Source organism: Agelaius tricolor, unplaced genomic scaffold (assembly GCF_023055355.1).
Source record: "Agelaius tricolor isolate 1412-34295 unplaced genomic scaffold, bAgeTri1.0.p SCAF_4, whole genome shotgun sequence".
Classification (NCBI taxonomy): Eukaryota; Metazoa; Chordata; class Aves; order Passeriformes; family Icteridae; genus Agelaius; species Agelaius tricolor.
The window spans coordinates 41432497-41455645 of NW_027269264.1; the positions used below are offsets into that span (position 1 = coordinate 41432497).

General features: G+C 41.8%; 1 protein-coding gene across 2 annotated transcripts in view; it reads right to left on the reverse strand.

Moving 5' to 3' along the window:
* The window catches only part of SNX18 (sorting nexin 18), a 67055-nt gene extending 44833 nt beyond the window's left edge, over positions 1-22222 (reverse strand). The window contains exons 1-2 of one of the 2 annotated variants that reach the window (XM_071425418.1): positions 20481-22222; positions 990-3415 (exon numbers count right to left, since the gene is read on the reverse strand). In XM_071425418.1, the coding sequence (XP_071281519.1) occupies positions 3162-3415; positions 20481-22026 (1800 nt within the window). In that variant the 5' untranslated portion in view covers positions 22027-22222 and the 3' untranslated portion in view covers positions 990-3161. Of the gene's footprint in view, positions 1-989; positions 3416-20480 lie in introns of those variants that run through there. The other variant, XR_011678974.1, reaches the window with a different exon arrangement.
* Positions 22223-23149: the final 927 nt, after the last annotated feature.

Here is a 23149-nt window from a genome sequence, read left to right on the forward strand (position 1 = left end):
ACCTCACCTGACACAACTCCAGGCCATTTCCTTGAGACCCGTCACTGGTCACCACAGAGATGAGATCAGTGCCTGCCCCTCCTCCTCATGAGGATGTTGAAGAGCACAGCAAAGTCCCCCCTCAGTCTCCTCTTCTCCAGGCTGAACAGACCAAGTGACCTCAGCTGTTCCTCATAAGGCTTCCCCTTCAGAACCCTCAACATCCTCATGGCCCTCCTCTGGATGTTCTCTAGTAGTTTAATGTCTGATACTGTGGCACCCAGAAGTGCCCCCAGCACTGGAGGTGAGGCTGCCCCAGTGCGGAGCAGAGCAGGACAATCCCCTCCCTTGCCTGGCTGGTGATGCTGTCCCTGATGCCCCCAGGACACGCTTGGCCCTCCTGGCTGCCAGGGCACTGCTGGCTCATGTTCAACTTGCCATGGACCAGAGCCCCAGGGCCCTTTCCATGGCACTGCTGTGCAGCCTCTCATCCCCCAGTCTCTATGTGCATCCAGGGCTGCCCCATCCCAGGTGCAGAATCTGGCACCAGCCCATGTTGAACTTCACATGATTGGTGATTGCCTGGCCCTCTGATTTGTCCATCTCTCTATGGGGCTTCTCTGACTTTGAGGGCATGCACAGTCATTTCCATCTTAGCCTCATCATCAAACTTAGTACCCCTTTGAGTCCTGTGTCCAAGTGATTTACGAAGACAGGGAAGAGCATAGGGCCTGAGATGGAGCTCTGTGGAACCCCACTGGTGACCAGTCACCAGCCTGATGCAACACCCTTTACTGCAACTCCTTGTGCTCCACCCATCAGCCAGTTCAACTTCAACTCTATAATGACTGAGGAAAAGAAGAAAACACTAATATAGATGTAGACCAGAACCTTTCTGTACTCTGCAATAATTTAAACCAGGATTCCAACCAAAATTTTCTGGTACATCAAATTCAACCAATTACTACACTCACTTTTCCTGTGCTCAAATAAATTCACAAATGAGAAAGTAAGGTGAAGGCCATGACAGTTTATTAGGGAAAACTGTACCTGTCTGATAACGTTGTATGAATACATATCACAGCTTAATTTCCTCCTGGACATGAACATGTCATTGATACCAACCTCCTAAAATACTTCTACTGAACCAAGATCAATTTCTGAACAGGTCTTAATACCTCCACGTAGAACCAGCTTGATTATAGTCTGATCTAATTACTGTAAAGACATTTACTAAAACAGTATGTGGCTTAAGCAAACATCAGCCATGGAACTCAGCTCAAACCTAGCTCATGACTCTGTCACATAATTAAATGACGTATGGGAAAGCAGGAGTACTGCTGGGAAGAGCTGTTAGGGGAAGTCGTGAGTTTTGAATGTAGTATAAGACACCATGAGGAAGGTAAAGAGCAAGTCAGCTCTATGACTGTGGTCCTTATTTTATGGTCAATCTTGTTTGCAGAAATGTTTCAACAGGCTGGAAATAGTCTTTCCTCACTGATTGTCCTTTCTTCCCCTCTTCATTATTCTGTATTTTACTGCTTTATATGTGTACTAGAAGCACCACCAAACACAGCTTGTGCAAAACAGCCATCTCCAAAAACTTTGGGGATGAATCTTAGAGCCAAAACTACATTCTTAAGTGTTATTCCTCTGAAACAGAGGTGTGAGGTTAAACTACAAAACCTCATATGATCGTTTGAAAGAACTGCACATTTTTGCTGAATAGGTGAGGAATGATTTGTACTTAACTGTAACTGTTGCTCAACTTCCTTTTCCAGGCTTTCATTTGTTTAAGCTATTTTTGATTAATTCAATTAAACAAAAAAGAAACATTTTGCTTCTTTGCAAAGTTTTCTTATTTTTGTTCAGGAGAAAAAAGATAGGATAAACAAAAACCCTCTTTCATACTGACCAATAAGAAGGAAATCAATAGGTAAGAAACACAGACTTAATTCAAAGGAAATAAGCCATAAACCTCTTTAAAAGATAGTGTTTACATATCTATAAATGCACCCTGCTTGTCAAAAATATTTATACAAAAATTAAGACAATTGTTAATTCTCGAGTGTTACAAACATAAAAATGCCACCTGTTTTCCAAGTCAGTTCAGCCAAGCCTTCAGATAATTTATTTACTGATAATCCCCAAAAAACTTTTAACTTCGTAAACTAATGAATCACAGTGGAGTTTAAATTCAGACAACTGGCAGTGCAGATGCAAGTCTGAAGTTAAACTGAATCAGCAACTGAACAAAGCGCAAATAATTTGAAACTTAAAAAAAATGTTGCAGCCACATAGCTTGCATTAATATCCCCTTGATATATGTAATTTTTATTAGGCTAGCTCTTCAACTTTCTACTTACAGTAATGCTGTATACCAAAAAAACAACAAAAAAAAACCAAACAAAAAACACCAAAAAACCTCACCCCTTAATATTATTCCTTTCAGAAAGGGAATTAAGTGGTGTATTTTTGTACATGTGCTTAACATCCTAGTACATTTAACAAGTAGTCTCGATTTCCAGGGAAAGTGTGAATAAATTTAACTTTTCCCTTTTGAGCCAACATTCGTTGTAAGATAGTACTTGCTATGCAAACTGGATGGCAGCTGAATTTTTTTTCCAGTCAATGTGAGGTTTCATCATCAGTTCCCGTCATAGGCACCAACCCTTCATTCATTTAATCATAAAAATGTGACTTACTAGAAAAGGAAAAATAGAGTCTAAAGGCACAGAATCACATAGCTGCTCTAGTAGGAGTCTGTAAACAGAGAATTGCTTGAATTTAGGAAATCCAAATCTAGGAAAGTAAAAAGGCATCTGAAGCAGGCATTTATCTAGCCAACTTCCTTAAATACCCAAAGGGCATTGAGGTCTATGAAGTATGCACTAAGATACCGTATTTCAAAAAGCAATAAGGCAAATAGTATACTCATTATTTCAAAAAAGTTACAATGGTGTAGGCATACACAGTATAACTTAGTTACAATGCGTGGTACTGTTTCTACTACATAGCCCTATAACTGTTTCCTTTCTACATAATCAGAGATTAAACCCGGGTTCCAGGTGAACACAAACCCATCCTTGTACCGCCATCTACCAACTGGCAGCAGCTCTTCAGCAGCATTTGCTCTGCTGCCTGGGTCACGTTCATGATGAGCAAAGTCCACAAATCAGGGACTAAACACTGTCATACTTGTGAAGAGCTTCTTCTAGCTTTTGTGTCACTTTTTGAAAAAAGAGTATTTGCTGTTGCAAGAAATGCTGCATCTGTGATTTAAAGTCCCTCACACGAATTTTGTGGAAATGATTAATTTCTGCGAGGGTTGCAAAGGAAATAATGTTACAACGTTCTTGAATGCCCTCAGCTTTTTGAAGCTCCATCTTCCCCTCTTCCACGTGCCGCTTACTCTCCTTTACTTTGGTAAGGGCTCCTGTGTAAAGAACAAAATGAAACAGTTGAACTGTGAGGACCATGTAGACTTGACTACTGAACTTTAACAAGTGATTTAATAACAACAAGGATTTGTATAAGACTTATTCTCAGTGTATTTACAGGTGTGCACAGACATATGTATGAATGAAAGACAATAAAACAAAAGCTTTTTAATGTAAGAAAAATCACAGACCAGTGGATCCTGTGTAAAAAATAAAACTCAATACTTTTTTAAGGCTCAAGCATACTAAAGTTACTAGAAATCCTATTTTACAACCTTAAAAATCAGATGGTGTCCTTCTGAGAATATGTTATCATTATACCAGTAGAAGAGTAAGTGAAAGCATGAGAAAATTAGTAAGATCAATTTAAGCCTATATAAATACCAGAAAAATAACCTTGTTAAGAACTGGACTATGTGAAATATCCCTTTCCCAATCCTTGTGAAATGTCAAATGCATATCTTAATACACAAAATCTTGTCAAAACATGTTTTTGATTTTGCACCAGAGATACTCCAAAACTAATTACTGATTACCAGAGAATCTAAAAGTTTATCTCAAAATCATAGATGCCCAAGCAGACCTTACGCTTACACAGTGTTGTAAAACGTAGTAGAAAAGCAGAGTTATAGAATTGACAATCCTCCCTCTCCAAATAGCTAATGAAGGCACACACATCCTACAAAAGCAAAGTCTCATCCAAAACAGACCTACCCAAAGCAGAGCCATCTTAAGACATTCATATTGGATTCAATTCAATTCATTCAATTTCCCACAGAGCAACTTCTTCCCCTTACTTATTTTATTCATTTAACTAAACCAAATCAGACTAGTACAGCTTTTATCATCTCACTAGATTCTTGTTCCTGTAAATATTTGTGATGTCGTAACTCTCCTATCAAATTACACTTCTTACATGTGACTACAGCATGCTGCCTGAAGGCCAAGGGCAGTGTCTCTCTGGGGGCTGCGAGGCAGAGGCAGTGTTCCACACCTTCCTGGCTCCCATGGCATGACAGTGGGATGGCTAAGGGCTTGGCACTGGCTGCTTCTGCTGATTAACCTCATCATCTCCAGCCTGGCTCCAAAAACATCACTGAAAAACCTTCTCCACATGCAGTGGCGCTGGCAGTGATACTGTGCCAGATCTGTACGTTGTCCTCTAAGAAGTAAGGAATCTGTGAGGTAGGGCATGATCTGAAAAACACTTAATCCCTTCTCCTACAAGAAGAATACTTCTTTCAACAAATTTAGGCTTAGCAAAAATTTTTCTGTGTGCTGTGGGCATGACAGGAATCTATGCACAGCTGTGAAAAACTGAAATTTGGGACTTACTGGAAGCCAGATGTAGCTGGTTAAATAAACATGACAATTCTTCAGTTGTGATGTGAGAAACAGCTTTAGATGTTATTTCTAAAATGACCAAACTGGAAAAGAAATACTGAAATTCATAGCATCAGCAGCTGAAAGCATAAGTAAGCTATGGAGCATGTATAATCTTCAGATTATTTTACATCAATAAAAAACATACATTACCAAACACAACTGCTCTCCAGACTAGATATATTATGTATTTTTTGCTATTAAAAATAAAAGAAAAGAGAAAGATTTATAATTAGTGAAGCAATCCAGTGGGGCAAGTACAGTGCAATCACTAACACTGCTCTATTAATGCATGTGGATCATACTGGCCCTGTAGTGGAATTTCTTTTAAAACCTGGACAGACTTTAACCAGATGTCAGCAATATATGACAAAGCTCATACATATGCTTTAGTATAAATCTGTACTTTATTGCTTGTTTTTTTAATGCTTTTAAATGAAACTTTTAATTATACCCGAGAATTAGTAATATAATTATCTTAAAATAACTCTATAGAGGGATAATATTATCTTATTTGAGGACAGTCAAAGAATTCTCCCTAAACACAGAGAAAAAAACCTCCAAACCACATCCTTTACTCTAAGAAGAAACTAATTGTTTTAAAATGTCATTTTTAACCTGTTCAGCATCTACTGACATTTGCAAGACTCAGTTTAGCAAATCCAAAGTAAACAAAGTTATTAGTTGCCATGGCTTTGAAAGCAGCTTAAGTAACAAAAAAATGCCCATTTTTCTCCAAACACCTTTCCATAATCTACACTTCTTGTACTTTAATCTATGTGAGCAAGACCCTGAGCTGGAACAGAGATTTCTCCATGCGGAAGGTTCAATGATTCATGCTACAGTGAATAGAAGACAAGGACTGGAGAGCAGCCCCTTGTGTACATCCCTCGTGAAGAGAAGGGTCTTGTGCAGAGATGCCTCAGTAGGTGATGGTAACCTTTAACGACTCCCAGCTCACAACTCTGGACCTGCTGCACCCCAGGCTGCAGACCATCAGCTCCCCCAGCTCCAGCCTCACTATCGATCCGTCCCACTCAGCGCCTACCCTGGCACCTCACAGCTCCTGCTGCCACCCTGGGGTGGGATGCTGCGGGGAGCAAGGCCCACTGGGCTACAAGTACACCTGCAGAAACTTCTCCTGGTTTCTGATTTTAATTATGTGAATACCTAGTATTGGTTTGGACAACAAAAAAAAGGAAAAAAGGAAGATATATTTAAAAGAAAAGAAGGCTGAATCACAGCAGTCAGAGAAAAGACTAAAACATATTTAAGGAAGAAGAAACAGAAGGAGCCACCTCCCAAAGCATATTACCTCAAGGAAGCCTCCTGCAGAGTACATGCCTGGGATAAATATATACCAGTGCACTGTTCCCAGAGGGATGGAATACATAAAAATAAATTCTTGGGCTTTTTTTTTAGATCCAGATGTACAGATTCTGTTCAATCTTGCTCATGCATTTAAAGACCTTCTGTCAGGAGTCACTTCCCAGTGATCGGGACTAGCTTTCAACAAGTGAAGAGGGCCTGGATTAAAAATGATGCAAAAAACTGTGCCACATCTATTTCTGTTCTTCAAGGTGGGGAAAAGCTTATATGATTGCTGTTTGTCACTGCCCAAATCCTTACAGTAAACAGACTCCTGTACCCACTGCAGCTAAGCATTTAAAAGAGATTCAGATTTCAGTTCTTGTTTTGAAGTATGAAATTAGACAGCACAAGATGATACAAACACATTCAACAAGGAACATTCATGCTAGCAAAATTTGTGCTAGTGTATTGTGCTAGAAGCCAAAAAACAGGAACAATGCAGAGTTCTCAATAGAAATAAATAATTCCAAGCCATAAAACAGTGTACTAGCAGCAACTTAAATGTTGCTAAGGAGTTATGAGGAAAAAATAAGTGTATTGAGACAGTAAGCTACTCATGCAAACATGAGATTGCTATGAGGTAGAAGGAGTTGAACACGTTCAGGAAAAGAAAATATCCCAAACCCAAAAGCACTTAGAAAATAATCTATTTTCACATCATCTGCAGTTTTATTCCAGTAACAAATGTTTTGAGATTGTGTGAAGTGTCAGACAAGGATGGGTTTGGATCCATACACTCAATTTCCCTCCACACAGTTAGTACATGTGTACTCCTATGAACCCATGCTGAAGTATATGCATATCTCCAAGTCCAAGTTGCAGCCTTCAGCGTGGCCAGAAGGCAGAAGTTTTAGGGTTCCTGTCTTGCAGACTGCAATCCAGACTGCTTTTCACTCAATTCCTTAGTCTCCTTAGGAAGACAGGCTTGTCCTGTGCCTACTAGCCCACGCAATCAGAATCCAAAGAGCAGTGATACCTGCAAAGGATGTATCATCTTTTCCTTTCCACCTCTTCTCAAAACACCCAAACATCAGCTCTCAAGTGTTGCATGCAACAGATAGGAGTGAAACATCAGCTGTGTCCAAAGCTACTAATCCACACAAAGAATTCTTCAGGGCAGGAGCCCTTTTTTTGCTCTCTATTTGCACAGTGTTTACCACAATGACATCTGTTTCATGGCAGGGCTTGCTCCATTCTTAAAAAACACAAACAGTACATTGCTGTAGCAGCAGCAATTTAACTGCATACAGTAATGCTGCACATGGATGAAACACAAAGAAGCATCAGTTCAACACTGCTGAATACAGCACCTGAAGCAGTGGTAAGCACCAGCTGAATTCACTGGGGTCTGAAACCCACTGTCAGTCTCAAGAACCCATTAAGTCACCAATATATCAAAGTCTTCAGTATCTCACTTCAAAATATTCAACTTGAAAACTCACCCACTTGTAAGAGCCAGCTGGTTACTTTTTTATACCCCATGATTGTAATGCCTTTATCATTGCAGCTATTAAAGTATCTCTTTCACAGTGATAAATTATACTAAAACAGAGCAAACACATTTTTAATGATCTCTCAGCAGCTGTACATCAGAAATCTTGTGCCAGTAAACTTATCTATGCAATAAATATTTCATCTTTCTACTATCAGCAAGCTATAAAATAACATTTAGTGCACTACTTACTAGAAGGGAAAACAACATAATTTCCACACCATTCATCTGTCCAGCATATTAAAGGATGCATAATGTGTCCTTCAAAGCACCTTAATGAAGAGAGAGCTTTGAACTTGTCAAACAACTCCCTTAGCTTTACTTTTCTTATAAGAAATCTAAGAAACCATCTCTAATGGAGAAGGAAATAAACATATTAATGATGCTACTTTCATAAAAAGATGTAGAAGCAGATAATGTAACTAGAAACATTTTCTTTTTCCTTACTTAATGATGAGATTATTTAACTAGAGATCTTTGCTTAAAGATGTGAAAAAGCAAACCCTAGGTAGCTCACGTGCATGGAAACAACATTATTTCTAATCCAGCAGAGTGCTACCAGAGCAAGTTGGTCTACGTCGTTGTCCCTCTTACTCCAGATCTAGCAAAGATGTTGTTACAAGATGTCTCAAATGACTAATCCAATAAAAGAATGCAAGTGGCCTGGGGAGAGAGATGATGCCTTAGCTCTATCATTGGCTTAGCTATGTGATCCAGGTCAGCTCTGGGTTACACAATCATTAGCTCCAACACAAGGGAAATTGCAGAAGCATTTCAGGAGTGTCCTGTTTTCAGCTAGGGTAGAGTCAGTGTCTTCTCAGTGCCTTTACAGTGCTGTGTTTTAGATTCAGAATGAGAATGGTGTTGATAACACTGATGTTTGGGTTTTTGCTATGGCATGTTTCCAAGTAAAGGACTTCTTTTTCTGCCTCCTAGTCTCATGTTCTGCCAGTGAGGAGGTGCACAAAAGAAAACTCGACAGTTGGGCAGGTGATTGGAACTGACCAAAGGAACATTCCATTCCACAGAAGCCATGCCCAGGATATAAACTGGGGGAGTTACCCAGAAGCACAGCAGATCTGGGTTTGGAAGGGGGTCTGGCAGTCAGTGGGTGCTGAGCAACTGCATTGTGCATCACCTGTTTGTTTCCTTTTTATTGTCATTATTATTAATTACCATTATTATTGCATTTTACTTTAGTATCAATTATTAAACTGTTCTTATCTCAACATACAAATTTCACTTCAAGTCTCCTCCCCATTCCACTGGGGTTAGGAGAGAGAGGAAAGGGCTGAGTGAGCAATTGCTCGGTGCCTAGCTTCCAGCTGTGCTCAAACCACAACAATGAGATAACACATAGTGTGAAATCCAACTCTGAAAAAATCCCCAAACTTCTCCTTGTTCATCAAAAGTGAAATAGTAACAGAGCAGAGATTTTGCTACACTGACAGATTATTTTCTTAAGAATGCTCTGAGCACTGATTAACAAAAGAAGCCTACAGTGAGATTCTGCAAATTCTTTACATTTTCTGGCCAAGATTTATAATGGAAAGCAGCATAATAGGAATTTGCCTGAAATTAAAACCAGAAGACAGGGGAAAAGTACCATTACAGTTATTAAAAATCTAGTTTTACAGTTTTACACCAAAAGAAGCAAGTGATTTTCAAAACCAAAGGCAAAATTCTGCCACGTTCTTTTGGTAAGTGCCAACACAATAGTTTTCAAACCCAGTCTTTGCATTTAAAAGATTACATTCTTCTCCTTTAGGGCACAAAAACACTTTAAGAATACTCCCTTTTCCATAGTGAAATGTCAAAAATATAAAACTCAAATGCATCAAACTGCCATTACTTTAGTATTATAGAAGTTTTTGTAGATACATGAAAATAGCTATAATGCTTTTAGAACCTGCAGCCTAACAATAGTTGAAGTGAGCTTTGTTTTCCCTTGTTTTGTTGCCCATTGCTCAAAAAAAGCCCAGAACAACATAGTACTATCCTGTAAATTTAGGTTTATAAATTACATCACTCTGCTGACATCTAGATCAACACTGACTACAGAATTATTAAAATCAGACATAATTATTTGCTCTTTCAGTTACCCTGCTGCAAAGCTAATTGAAAGCTGACACTAAAAAACACATTCTTCAGTTAAAAATGAAGTTGCTTCCTAATTTACACAACTCAAGAGCTCACACAGTCTTTGCTAGGTGTTTCAGGACATTAATTAGCTGTAACCTCATCTGATGGTCTTAACTTATAAATTCATTTAATTAACATAAACCAAATTAACAATGATGCTAGAATGCACAGTGTAAAATGTCATTTTTTCAAAAGTGTGACTGGTAGTCTAACTAATATCTTTTTAAATTTTAAATAGAAGGATTATTAAGATCTGATTAGACTCATTAAGCATACATTTGTCAGTTAGTGTACACAAAGGAAGTGCTGATTTATTTACCCAAATCTACAAGGACTGTAATCATACCTGTGCATGTTCAGAGAGTGTAAAATGATCACACTACTGAAAAAATATTTAAATCTCTACACTGTCAATGTGCATTTCAGTCCAGAGTATCCCAGAGGAATCTGTGAGCCTTGGTGTGTAGCACCTCCAGTAGCAATGTTTTGCTGGGCCATGTTACATCACACTGCTGTGTGAGCAGATGCCATAGCTTCCCTTTGGAGGAGTCGATAACAGAAAATGAGAGCAACATGATCTAGTAAATGAAAGAAACATCATAGAATTATCATTTTAATGCATCAACTGCCCCACATAATGTCATTAATAAAATTTTTTAAACCCCAACAAAACATAATGCTAGGTAGCCACATAGAAAAAGTGTGTAAAATGCGATTAATATTTTCCATTCAAATGTTGAATGCAGAGATGTTAAAACTGTTATTTTCTGATGCATTGTACACTAGCAGTCTTCTAAGCAAACAAATGACCTTATTTTAGACACTAAAGCATGTTTAAACTGTGTTTGTGAATAGCTTTGACTTTACAAGCACCTACAGTGATGTCTGAAAGGAGGCCCACCAGGAATCATTTGACTGTAAAATCCTGTTAAACTATGTGTACAGCTGTCTGTTATCACAAACATAAAATTTTGCACCACAGCCTGAGAGGCAAATGCTAACTAACGCTGGGTTTGCCCAGTTATAAGGCATTCTGTACTTTTTGGCACTCACATGTACCATTCAAAAGACTTTTTCTTTGGTGTGGTTTCAGCTGGCAGTGCAGACTACGGGGACCAAAAAGAGTGAAAAATAAACTAGACTGGTCACCAGAAACACAGTACATTTGCCCATTAGAAAGGTAGTCATGTTTTTTAGGACCACACTTGAAAACCTAGGCAATTGGAATTTGCAGAAGTACCAAGATGAAACCTTTCAGTCATTTTTAGTACTTCTCATTAGTTTACATCTAACTAGGGCATCAAAGAAGCTTTCTAATACAGAACTACTCTGCTTTTCCAGAATTGGAGTTGGTCTATTACAATTCAGTTGTCACAAGTTTTGTGAATTTTTCCTAATTAGGATGCTAGGAACAAGCACTTTATGTTAGAAAGATGCTCCAGAGTTTTAACAGCTTTTGTAAAAGCCCTGTTCATACTGCTGACTTCAAGACAACAACCATCAGAAATTATGCTGTCTATGGATAAAATAAATTAATTTTCAGTAGAAATAGTTAACAACAAATGAGCAGAAATGTCTCCTCCTTCTCCTCCTCTCCAAAATGGATGTGAGCACTATTACATTAAATGCTGACTTCTTTCCTTGTTACAAAAAAATTTTTGTAAGATTCATGGGAAGTGGATGGACAGGGTAACCAGGTAACACTGTGTATGAACATCCAACTATTACTGAGAGAAGTAAGTATAAATTCAAGTTCCATTGACTCTTACATCACTGCTTTATTGGGGCACAATGAAACACCTGCTTTTGGATGTTGTTTTCTGTTAAGACTAAATGAGAAGCAAAGAACAACTACAACTTACAGTGTTTGCTTGTCCACTATCATCTGTTTAGCTCCACTACTGTCGTAAGATGAGCAAATAAAACATGTATAGGCAGTTTAACATAAATTCATATAAAAGAGTCAAGATGCAAATGAAATGCAGATACTGATTTATGTTATCCTAGTACCCTTTAACTGCCCTCTCTTAGATTTCTGAACATTTCTCTGCAAGAACAAAAAGAAGTTTTCTTGTTTGAAAAACTGCTTTTTCTGCAGTTTCTCTGTATAAACAAAAAGAAGTAGAATTTCTGTAGCAGAAAAAAACATTCAAGGTAAGCCATCATTAATGCAACCAATTAAAATATGTTAAATAATACAAAAGCAGAACACATGAAAATTTTAATATAATGCTATACTTACATTATTTAAAAGAAAAGCTCCTTTAGTATACTGCTAGTTATAGGCAGCATAGCTATTCATGCATATAAAGATTCAAAATCACAAACACTCTAAAAAAAAATCAGAATAGTACAGAATAGTAAGTTGCTTTTACTATGGGACAACAAAGAAATGTAAACTCCGAATCACAGGATGAACCTGCTTTTCACATTGTTAATGAACTGCATGCAGGCATAAAAAACATAGCTCAGTTCACTATGATTACAGAAGCTGTCCACCCATGATGTGTACCTACTTAAAACAAAGGCTGAAAACATCACACTTCTTCCTGTTCTGCTACAATAACAACCCAAAGCCACTGGCAAGAACTGAACAGATTGTTTAAATGTTGGTGGGTTGTTTGGGGTTTTTTTCCATTTTATTTAAGTCCTCATGGCTTTTATGAAAGATACAAACAAAACTGCATAAGAAAGCATGTGCCATTTGTTTGCTCTAGTCTGTTGATAAGGCTCATGTTTGGGAACTCAGCCAAATGTAATTTCCTATTTTTTCAATTAAAATTTTCAAATTCTGTGTTATTTGAACCAGGAAATTTAAAATACATAAGATGCCAACTGACTAAGTTTACACAGTCTGCACTTACTGACTTGGCATTTTAACTGATCAAACAAAGTCTAACAATGAAGTCATGGAAAGATTCTGGAAAGGCTGAAACATGTCCTTGTTCTAAAGGTGACTTACAAACTAAAAAAGTTAGGCAGCTTGTTTGTTTTTGATAATGTGCTAACAAAGAACTGGAAGAGCTCTGGGAGCTTCTTTCCATTTTCAGTCTACCAATTCTTGTCTTTCGTATTTGGATAGAAGCCTATCAGCCAGACAAGGAGCACCCAAGGCTTCAGAAGAACCAGCCCTCTCTACAGATTCTCCATATGTCTCTCAAAAGGCATTACTTTGTTTTTGAAATAGAATTCCTTTTTCTACAGTATAATTTTTAATTATTCAATGTCTACACTGTTCTACTACTCCCTTGCTGCTCAACTGGGTCTTCCCAGTGGATAAAGCCTTACTACTTGTGGTGAGCACATAGTATTGGGACATTTTCTATGATCTGACTACAAATCTGATGAAGATTTGTATTTAAATAAATATGCACGCCTGTAGTCAAACCTAGAGGTGTCAGCTCCAATCAAAACTTCTCCAGTTAGGACTAGCAGGGTAGACTGGACAGACTTTCTGGAGTGCAGTAATGCATGTAGTCCCTCCCACAGAAGGAATAGCTATAGTCTTCCTCTGATACCAGCAGTTTTTGAAAAAAACAACCCACTTGTGTGTTATTAGCCATGAAATGTCTCTGTTACTGAAAGTGTATGATACCAGATCAGTTTCAAAAGGTAACAGGAAAATGACCCATCACAACAGCATGAATCTCCCTCCCTTAAAAGCAACAGAGATTGTGAGGGAGTGGAAAAGGAAAATGAATCGTACATTAAGAAGACTGATTTATCTTTCATATAGACAGGGCATGGAAGTCCTTTTTTTTCCCCTCTTACTGTTTAATTTTCTTCAAGTAAAGGCATTGCTCAATTTTACTCCTGTCCTCTGACTTCACACAAACTAAGGCAGCTGTAATTTTATACAGTTTCTAAATGTGAAGATTCTTTCACATTTTAGCTCCATTTCCTTAAGGTTACCTTTAAATATTGTGAGACAATATTGGGTAATGTGGCAGCAAGCAGACAGTGTTACATCATCACGTGACAGCTATGGGGAGGCTGACATGGCAAAAAATAGAAGTCATCCTGGAGCATCCTTTCTCACCAAAGCTCTTACACAGATGAAACACCCATCTCCTTTTACTGCTGCAAGGGTCATCTGGCTAGGATTGCATGCCTAGCTCTTACCCAGCAGCTACCTGAGTTGAAGCCCATGCAGAGTGTATTCATCTGAGGGACAGAGGAGGAAAAAACCCTACAAGGTGGATAATAGAAAAAACAGTGATGAGAAAAACCCTGTCTGCACAACAAATTTAAGAGCTAAGGAAGTAAGCATAGGAGAAAAGCACTGCTTTTATACTGTGATATAAAAGTTTTAGGTGCCAATATTAACCAGTCTGATTTATTCCACTTCTCCATGGGGGGAGGAGGGAGAAGGCGGAAGCTGAAAATGTTACAGAGTTCCAGGTTTCAGTGCTGTTTGGATTTTCTGGTGCTTTAAATTTTGACACATTTCCATCTGGATAGATTTTTTACCTGCAGTTTTGTAAATAATATAAAAATATATATGTAATATTTATAAATATTCTAAAAACACAGCAAGTGCATTCTTTAAAGCCTATGTCCAGAATTAAGTTAGCTTCAGGTAAATAAGACTATTTGCTTTATTTTACTTTTCACAAACAGTGACCAGAAAACAGTAAGTCATTCAGGTATTTTTTAAAAATAATTCTCTTAAATCCTGGCATGCAAAGGAAATGGAATTGCCTGTTATCTCAGGAAACATTTAGACCTTTAGACTTTTTCAGGTCTCTTTTGTAAAAACCATAGCCAGAAATTTCTCAAACAAGAACATCATAATGTTAAGAGAGAAGAAATCTGGAAAGCACAGATGAAACAGCATGTTAGTCAGTACTTCCTCTACTTTCATGAATTGCAAGAGGCCAATTATAGTAATTCCTAAAATAAAACTTGAAAGAAAGATATCCAAAACTCTCCCAACTTCTCTACCCTCACTAAGCAAATATGAAGACAAGAGAGCCAGACAAGAACGAGCTAGGATACTAGCATATACTGTCTCCAATTCCCTCAAGTGCTTGAATTTTCTGAACTTGCATGGGCCTGCAGTGAGCATTTGTGTTGTACAGAAGTTGGAAGATTGCATCAAGTTGAGCAAAGCTTTAGCAATTAATACGTAGAAATTATTTCACCAAGAATGCCTAGGGAATTTCCCCAAGTAGACCTTAAATGCATAAAAGAGAAGGTATTATCCACTACAAATGGGAAGCTGCTTTGCTTCTCAAAATTAAAAAAAACTGAACCAGTATTTCTTGAACGATACACCAGTTCTGCAATAGAAAATGATAAATGCAGCTTAGTGTTTTGCACCTCTGGAACTTAATATCCCTCTTCTGCAAATATTTCGCCAGAGGCTAAAGAAAACTGTGTACAAGTGTATCTGTCTAATATGTACCTTCCATTCCAAAAATCCCACATACATGCCCAAGTATGTTTTCATGCATGCGCATCAGAGGCATTTACCTACAAGGAGCTGAGGGCTAGATGCATGAAAGCACTGGGATATTTAGAAGCTTGAGACACCACTCTCCCATTGTCTACCCTATCCAGGCACTGGTTCTCCCTAATCACTTAATTTTCCAAGTAAGACCTATAGAACAGAAGTCATTGTACGGGATGTATGCCTTGATGCTGATATGTTCTATACCAGACTCAGTGGGACTCTCAAACCAAATATTTCCAGATGGAAATGTGGGGTTTCCAGCTTGGCACATTCTTTGCTGTAGGACTCAATCAAATGAATCCAAGACCCGGACTAGGGTGCACATGAAACCAAGAAAGGTCTCGAAGCATTGACCTGTTGATCCTTGACTGGCATGTGGTACAGAAATGTTCAAATACTTTGTCTGTCTCTTCTGTAGCAGGAACATTAACTCTTCCTGCAGAAAATTACTTAAACACTAGGAACTCAAGATGAAAGAAAAGGAATCTTGTAAATCTCCTATTGAAACTATTGCCATTTCATAAAATATCAATTAACAATATTAATAAGATAGCTAACAGTTTGAAAATATTTCCACAGTCCATTGGTACATGTGTTTTACACAAATTACAAAATCAGATCACATATGATGTCCTCAGCATAGAAGGCAGAAAGACCTGAATCCCAAAACAATTAAAAGCACAACAGTTAACACATTTTCTTGGTTAGATGCAGACAAAGCAATGGCAAGGCTTACATGGCTTTGGTTCATAATTCTAGAGAAAAAGAAAAAGCCCACATAGAGGGAAACTTTTATCTCTGTGGTTCTTTTTGCATAAGTTGCAGAAAGTTTTTAAACAAAACCTCAGACATGCAGAGTTCTCAGTCCATAGCACAAATTGCACTTAGAAATCATATTCAGCAGCTCTTCAGCTAACTGCAGTACAGCAAAAGCATAACAGGGCAAGACAGTTAAAATTACAGAATCACAGATTATGCCAAGTAGGAAGAGACCCACAGGTATCACTGAGTTTAACTCAGCCCTACAAAGGACATGCCAAGAGTCACACCAGGTGCCTAAGGGAATTGTCCAAATGGAAATCTCCAAAACAGGAGCCTGTTCTAGTGCCCAAAAACCATCTGGGTGAAGAACGTTTTCCTAATATCCAGCCTCGACCTCACCTGACACAACTCCAGGCCATTTCCTTGGGTCATGTCATCAATCACACAGAGATCAGTGCCTTCCCCTCCTCTTCCCCTCACAAGGAAGTTGCAAGCTGCAATGAGTTTTCCCCTCAGTCTCCTCTTCTCCAGGCTGAACAGACCAAGTGACCTCAGCTGTTCCTCATCAGGCTTCCCCTTCAGAACCCTCAACATCCTCATGGCCCTCCTCTGGATGTTCTCTAGTAGTTTAATGTCTGATACTGTGGCACCCAGAAGTGCCCCCAGCACCTCATTCAAGGTGAGGCTGCCCCAGTGCAGAGCAGAGCAGGACAATCCCCTCCCTTGCCTGGCTGGTGATGCTGTCCCTGATGCCCCCAGGACACGCTTGGCCCTCCTGGCTGCCAGGGCACTGCTGGCTCATGTTCAACTTGCCATGGACCAGAGCCCCAGGGCCCTTTCCATGGCACTGCTGTGCAGCCTCTCATCCCCCAGTCTGTCTGTACATCCAGGGCTGCCCCATCCCAGGTGCAGAATCTGGCACTTTTCCCCATTGAATTTCATTTGGTGGGTGATTGCCCATCTCTCTAATCTGTCAGGGTCTCTCTGCAGTGCCTCCCTCCCTCTGAGGGAGTCAACAGCTCCTCCCAGATTTTTATCTCCGGAACATGCTTAGTGTCCCTTCCAGTCCTTTATCCAAGTCATGTATGAAGATGGCAAAGAGCACAGGCCTGATGATGGAGCCCCGTGGAACCCCCCTAGTGACAGGTCCCCAGTCTGATACCACCCCATTCACTGTAACCCTTTGTGCCCAGCCCATGAGCCAGCTCTCACCCATCCCATGATGTGTTTGTCCAGCTGTGAGCTGATTTTGTCCAGAAGGATACAGTGAGAGAGAACAATGGAAGCTTTAGTGAAATCCAAAAAGATCACATCAATTGGTTTCCCTTGATCAACTTTGTGGATTACCTTGTCATAAAAAAACAAGGAAGACTCAATAAGCAGGATTTTACTCTCATGAAGCTGTGCTGGATGTGACCAAGGACTGCATGGTCTTTCAGGTGTTTTTCAACACCTCTCAGAATAAGCTTCTTCATAACTTCACCAGGCACTGCCATGAGACTGACAGGCCTGTGGAAGGGGTCCTCCTTCTTGCCCTTCTTTAGAACTGGGAAAACTGCCAGCTTCCAGTCAGCTGGGACCTCTTAGGATTTCCAAGACTGCTCAAAAATCAATGAGAGGAGCTTCATAATGATATCACCCTGCCCTCTGAGCATTCTTGGATGAATCCTATCAGGCCTCATAGATTTGCAGGGATCCAGCTTGAGCTGGGAGGGTTGGGAGTTGATCATTCTCACACTCATAGTCCTCCAGCTCTATGCACAGACACAGGCAAGTTTTGGTACAGCTGCCTTTGTTCTTTCATCCTTCTTAGGTCCAAGGGAATATCATCTTGGGTTTTATCAGAAGTAAGTAATATATTTGCATTATGTAGCAAAAAAAGAGCACTGCTGATAATTTCAGGGTTCATAGTTTTAAAGGCATGCCATTTATACAATGTATCAGTCAGGCTGCTGCTTCTGCAACTTTTAAGGGCACTTTGGTGTAATTTTACTGCTTAATGAGCTTGCTCAATAGAAAATAAAACCCTTGAAGAAAGATATATCAACCCTGTTTTTCACATGACTTCTTATCACAAACACAGTTTCATAGCTATTGACTATACAAACAGATATTTGTGTAGTCTATAGGGGCAATATTATTTCTCAAAATTGGCAACTATCCCAGACAGTAAATTCAAAACAAAGCCTTTATGTTGCAAGAACATCAAACAGTTCATATTTTCATCTGAAGTTTACAGATTGGCATTGAAAAGCTGTACCTTCTTTATTACCCTTTAAGAGTAATAAACCAGCAATACGGAGCACAAAACATTGCTCTCTAGTTTCTGTCTGTTAACAGAAACAACGAAAATCACACAACTCACACAACTCTGTTCCTGCAATGGCCATGCCAGCCTCAGTGGGGCTATACCAGCCTCAGTGGGACTCTCAAACCCTCTCAAGACCACCCTCTCAAGCCCCTGCCATATTCCTTTGACTACTATGTGCCATGGATGATACTGTGAACACAGTGCTAGCTCAGAGGCGCTGGAGCATTAACAGCTGCATGCAGCGGAGCTGGACATTTCTCCAGTCTGCTCCAGGACAGTGCCTAGCCCAAAATCAACTCTACATACTTCATGCTCATGCACAGCTCTAGTTATTTACATGAACCTTCAGCAGTTCAGCAAGGTACACTTTACCAGTAAGCGTAAATTCAAATAGAACTACAAAGGAAATAAGGATGGTTTCAGCACATGTCTTATTATTACCAGTCCTCTCTTCAAAGGCTTGTTTCCAAAAATACTTCAGTGAAGACCTCCATATAACCTTAAAGCCTGAGGATATATTATTTAAATAGTATATACAGTCTGCTGGATTTTTCCATCTAATACAAGTATCTGTCCCTATATTTTTTCCAGAAGCTTACAGATAATCCTATTAGATGACAACTCTAACATGCTCTGCTCCCAAACATGAGGCATTGCTAAGGCCACTCATCTCTCCAAATCTAAAATATTTGAAAGCTGTTATCAAAACACAATACCACAGCAGCTAGCAAAGAAACTCCTCAAATGCTAACCTTTACACCTCCCTTTCTTCTTCAAAATAAAATTAAGATTGTTTAAGTTTCCACTCACAATTTTTGATATTTGACAGCAGAATGGAAATCAGACTTTGATGCATACAATTTTTATGAAAAGCTTATTTTCTTAAATAACAACAAATTGTGCACTTTGTAGCAACTCTCTTTCCTCAGATGTTCCCAGCAATGCATACCTCTAGACACCTGTCTTTCTGCTCTGTTAAAAAAACTTTTCCAACTCTTTTTACTAATCTTAGTGTACTGTTTCAGATGCAAAACCCCTGGAAATCTCATATAAGGACAAAAAGACTGATTTGCTCTGGGTGACAATTCACTTGGGATTTAATCTCCAAAATAATTTTCTACAAAGCTCATGCATTTTCTTGGGTAACTTATGGATAACCATTTCTGCAGAGCATATGTGATGTTTTCTTGGCCTTGGTGTTATTACTGAAAGGCCACACTCTCCTGAACTTTGAGTTGAAAACTACAGGTAAGGAAGATAACAAAAAAAAAGAATTAATGATGGACTTACCTACTTGCAATGGTAAAGAATGTATGACTATCAATAATTTAACAGCAGCATCTCCTCTTATACAGTACTTCAAACTTCTGTTTCTCTGAACACGTGTCATTAGTTATACAGCAGATTTTTTTTCATTTTTGAATTTCTTTCTTTCTGACAGGTCACTAAGAACCTTACAACTAGCAATCTGAACCTGGGCAGCATGTTTCAGCTAGAAAGATGCTGAAAGGGTAACAGGTGACCAGCATCTGTTCATGATAATAAGGGTGAAGGTTGAACAACTAAGAACACTGTAGCTGACCATTACTCTTTCACAAACACCACAGGACACTTGGCTGAACAAAGAGGCTGCCCCAGCAGCCTTAAACATCTCATCAGACTGATGCTGCAAAATACACACCTCCACGTGCACCTAGAACAGAGTGGTCAATCAGAGGAGTACCTGCATCATCATGTTACTTCATATTCAGTACCTAATAGATAAAAGATTCAAGATACCTCACATACCTCAGAGTAATAGATGTTTGCAAACCACTTGATTTCCAGCTTGTAAACAAGCCTAATAATTTTTAATATATAGGTAGTTTAGTTCAACGCAGTTACTTTGAGAGATATGCAGCCGAACGCAGCAACCTCTGATCGGCAAAACTCCCAACTATGTTTAGGCCTTTGGCACATAATAAAAATTGTCATTGACGTGTTTTTTGTATTTCTAGAGAGAGTTTACCTAAGTAAACATAGGAATATTGAACACAAAGCCAGCAAGCCAGACACAAGGCAAGTTTAGGCACTGGTTCCTATATCTGTTGCATGCCACTGATACATAAAAGTTAAATTGTTTCAGAAAACACAAAAAGGTCTTACCTTTCTGCACATGGATGATGTCTGGAAAGTTGGCCAAATGCCCCTGATACAACGCTAACAAATCCATCACAGGATCTAGGTCCTGCCGGGGCTGATCTGCAAAGAGGTCCCCGATGGCATCATAGGCTTCTGCAGTGAAGGCTATGGCTTGGTTGAGGCCAGCTGAAAAGGCCTGCTGGTCCAGCTCAAATGCCTGACTGAGGCACTTGAAGGAGTGCCCCACCTTCTGGTATTCCTTCTTGAAACCAGTGACTTGTTTGCGGGCAAACTCGTTGGCCGTGTGATTAAGTTGCAGGGCACTCTCATCCATCTTCTTGGTGAAGGCTTTGAAGCCATCCACCTGGCTTTCTACCTCCTGCAAGTCCAGGCTGGCCCCAGGGCCTGTGGGGACACTGATGGTCAGAAAAAAGTTGGCACCCACCATTTCATCCTTTTCAGCCTTGCGCTTGCCTTGTTTCCAGGCCTTCTCATCCGTGCTGGGACAGGTGAGGAAGTGCTGGAAGGCATCACACTGAGCGAGCACAGGGTGGCTGCACATGTGGTCCATCCACCAGGCCAGGCCTTTGCGACGTTTGGAGATGAAGTCCTCCTCAAAGCGGCCAGTGGCCTGCTTCTCTGGCAAGTGCGGCACGGAGATGACAGGGAACTTCTCAGCCAGGCGCCCATAGAGCCAGTCAAAGTGCTTGTAGCGGCGGTGCACCTGCTGCCCGGTGTGGCTGGGCACCAGCTTGTAGGCGATGTAGCTCTTCATGCCCTTGAATTTGGTCTGTTTGGTGGGGTCCTCGATCGAGCACTGGAAGGGGTAGGGGTTCTCTTGCCACTCGGGGCCCCTGGGGCCCAGCACTACGCATAGCTTGTCCCCGTCCTTCACGAAGCCCGACGCTTCGCCCAACACAAAGGCCTCTCCGCCGGACTTGACGAAGGTGGAGAAGCGATTGAGATTGCGGCTCACCGTGGCCGAGCTCTTGGCGGCGCCGCCGCCGCCGGGGGGGTGCGGGTGTCCCGGTGGGTGCCCCGCGCCGCGGGGGCCCAGGGACGGCTCGGAGCGGGTGGACAGGCGGTACCGGCCCGGGGCGCCGCCGCCCGCCGCCTCGTAGTCGGGGTAGGAGCTGCCCAGGGCGCCCGGCTCGTCGGCCACCGTGGAGCTGTCGTCCCAGTCGTCGTCCCAGTCGTCATCGCTGCCCTGGCTGGGCTGGTAGGAGCCGCCGTAGGGCGGAAAGGGATACCCGGCGGGGGGCGGCGGGAAGGACTCGGGCGGGGGCTGCTGCGCCGCCGGCTTGAAGGCGGCGGGGGGCGGCAGCGGCTCGAATCCGCCGACGGGGACGTTTGCGTAGCGGGCGGGCGGCGGCGGCTCGGCGGCGGGGGCGCGGATCACCTGCACGTAAGAAGCCGGGAAGAGCCCGCGGTCCCCGCGGCTGTTGACGCCCTCCAGCCACCCCTCGATGTCCTGCTCGCTGCACAGGCTCAGCACCTCGTGCTCCCGCAGAGAGATCTCACCCGGGTTCTCCGACCTGAAGTCGTACAGCGCCCGCGCCCTCAGCGCCATCGCCGCCCACCGGGGCGCTCCCTGCGCCGCCGCCCCTCACCGCGTCGCGCTGGCGGGTCTGCCGCAAAGAGTGCCGCCGCCCTCGGGCTCCTCGTCCCGTCGGCGGCCTGCCCGGTGCAGCTCCCGGTGCAGCTCCGGTGCCGCTCCCGGAGCCGGCGGCGGGCGCGGGGCCGGGCCGGGCCGTCCCACGTCGCCAGTTGCGCTAATCCAGAGCCGAGCGGCAGGGCGGAGCAGCCGAGCGCGGAGCAGCCGAGCGCAGAGCGGCCGCCCCCATCGATGCCCCCCCCTCCGTACGCCCCCTGCCGGCCGCGGGCCCTGGGGGCCGCGTCCAGCGCCCGGAGTGCGCCGGCCGCGCCGGGCCTCCGCCGCTCCACCGCCGCTAGCGCCTCCCGATGCCCCGAGGGCGCGTCAGCGCTTCTCCGCGTCCGGCCGGGAAACCTCCCGAGCCCCCGGGTCTTCTCCCCGCGCTCCGGTGCGGCCGCCGCGGGAGCCGCGCCAGGCGGGTGCTGAGGGGCCGCGCCGGTGCTGCTGGCGCTCCTCCGGCTGCCTGCTGCGGCCAGAGAAAAAGAATGTCAGGGTGCGTTTTGCTCGTGGATAACGCGTATTTTAGCCTTCGTAGAAAATGTAGTAATGCCACTGATGTTGGTTTTCTGCGGAACAGCCTCAGTCCGGTCGAGGTGCTTTTTTCCCTGCGTGGGAAATAACCCTGCGTGGTTATTTCCCCACCTGTTGCTCCTGTGTTGTCTAGTAATATGAACCCCGTCCCGTTAATCACCTTTTACCTCTATTTGGATCCCTAGGTAGAAGTTTCTCTCAAAATTTCTACCTGTTCACAAGCAATTAGAAGGAAGTGTTTCAGAGGAGATGTGACAAGTTTCTGGTCCCCAGTTCTTCATGTTTCCCCATTAGCATCCAGGTATCTTGCTTATTTCTCTGCTATAGTTTAGAGAGTATGTAACTTCATAAATTTGTGTCAAATAATTTGTCTTCATCTGAGAGGAATTCACTGGAATGCTACAAGACCCACGGTTTCCTTTCACTGCTTGTTTTAGTGTTTGGTACCTGGGGTTTGCTTTTTACACTTCTTCTTTTTCTCCACAAGTAGTTCACATATCATCACAGT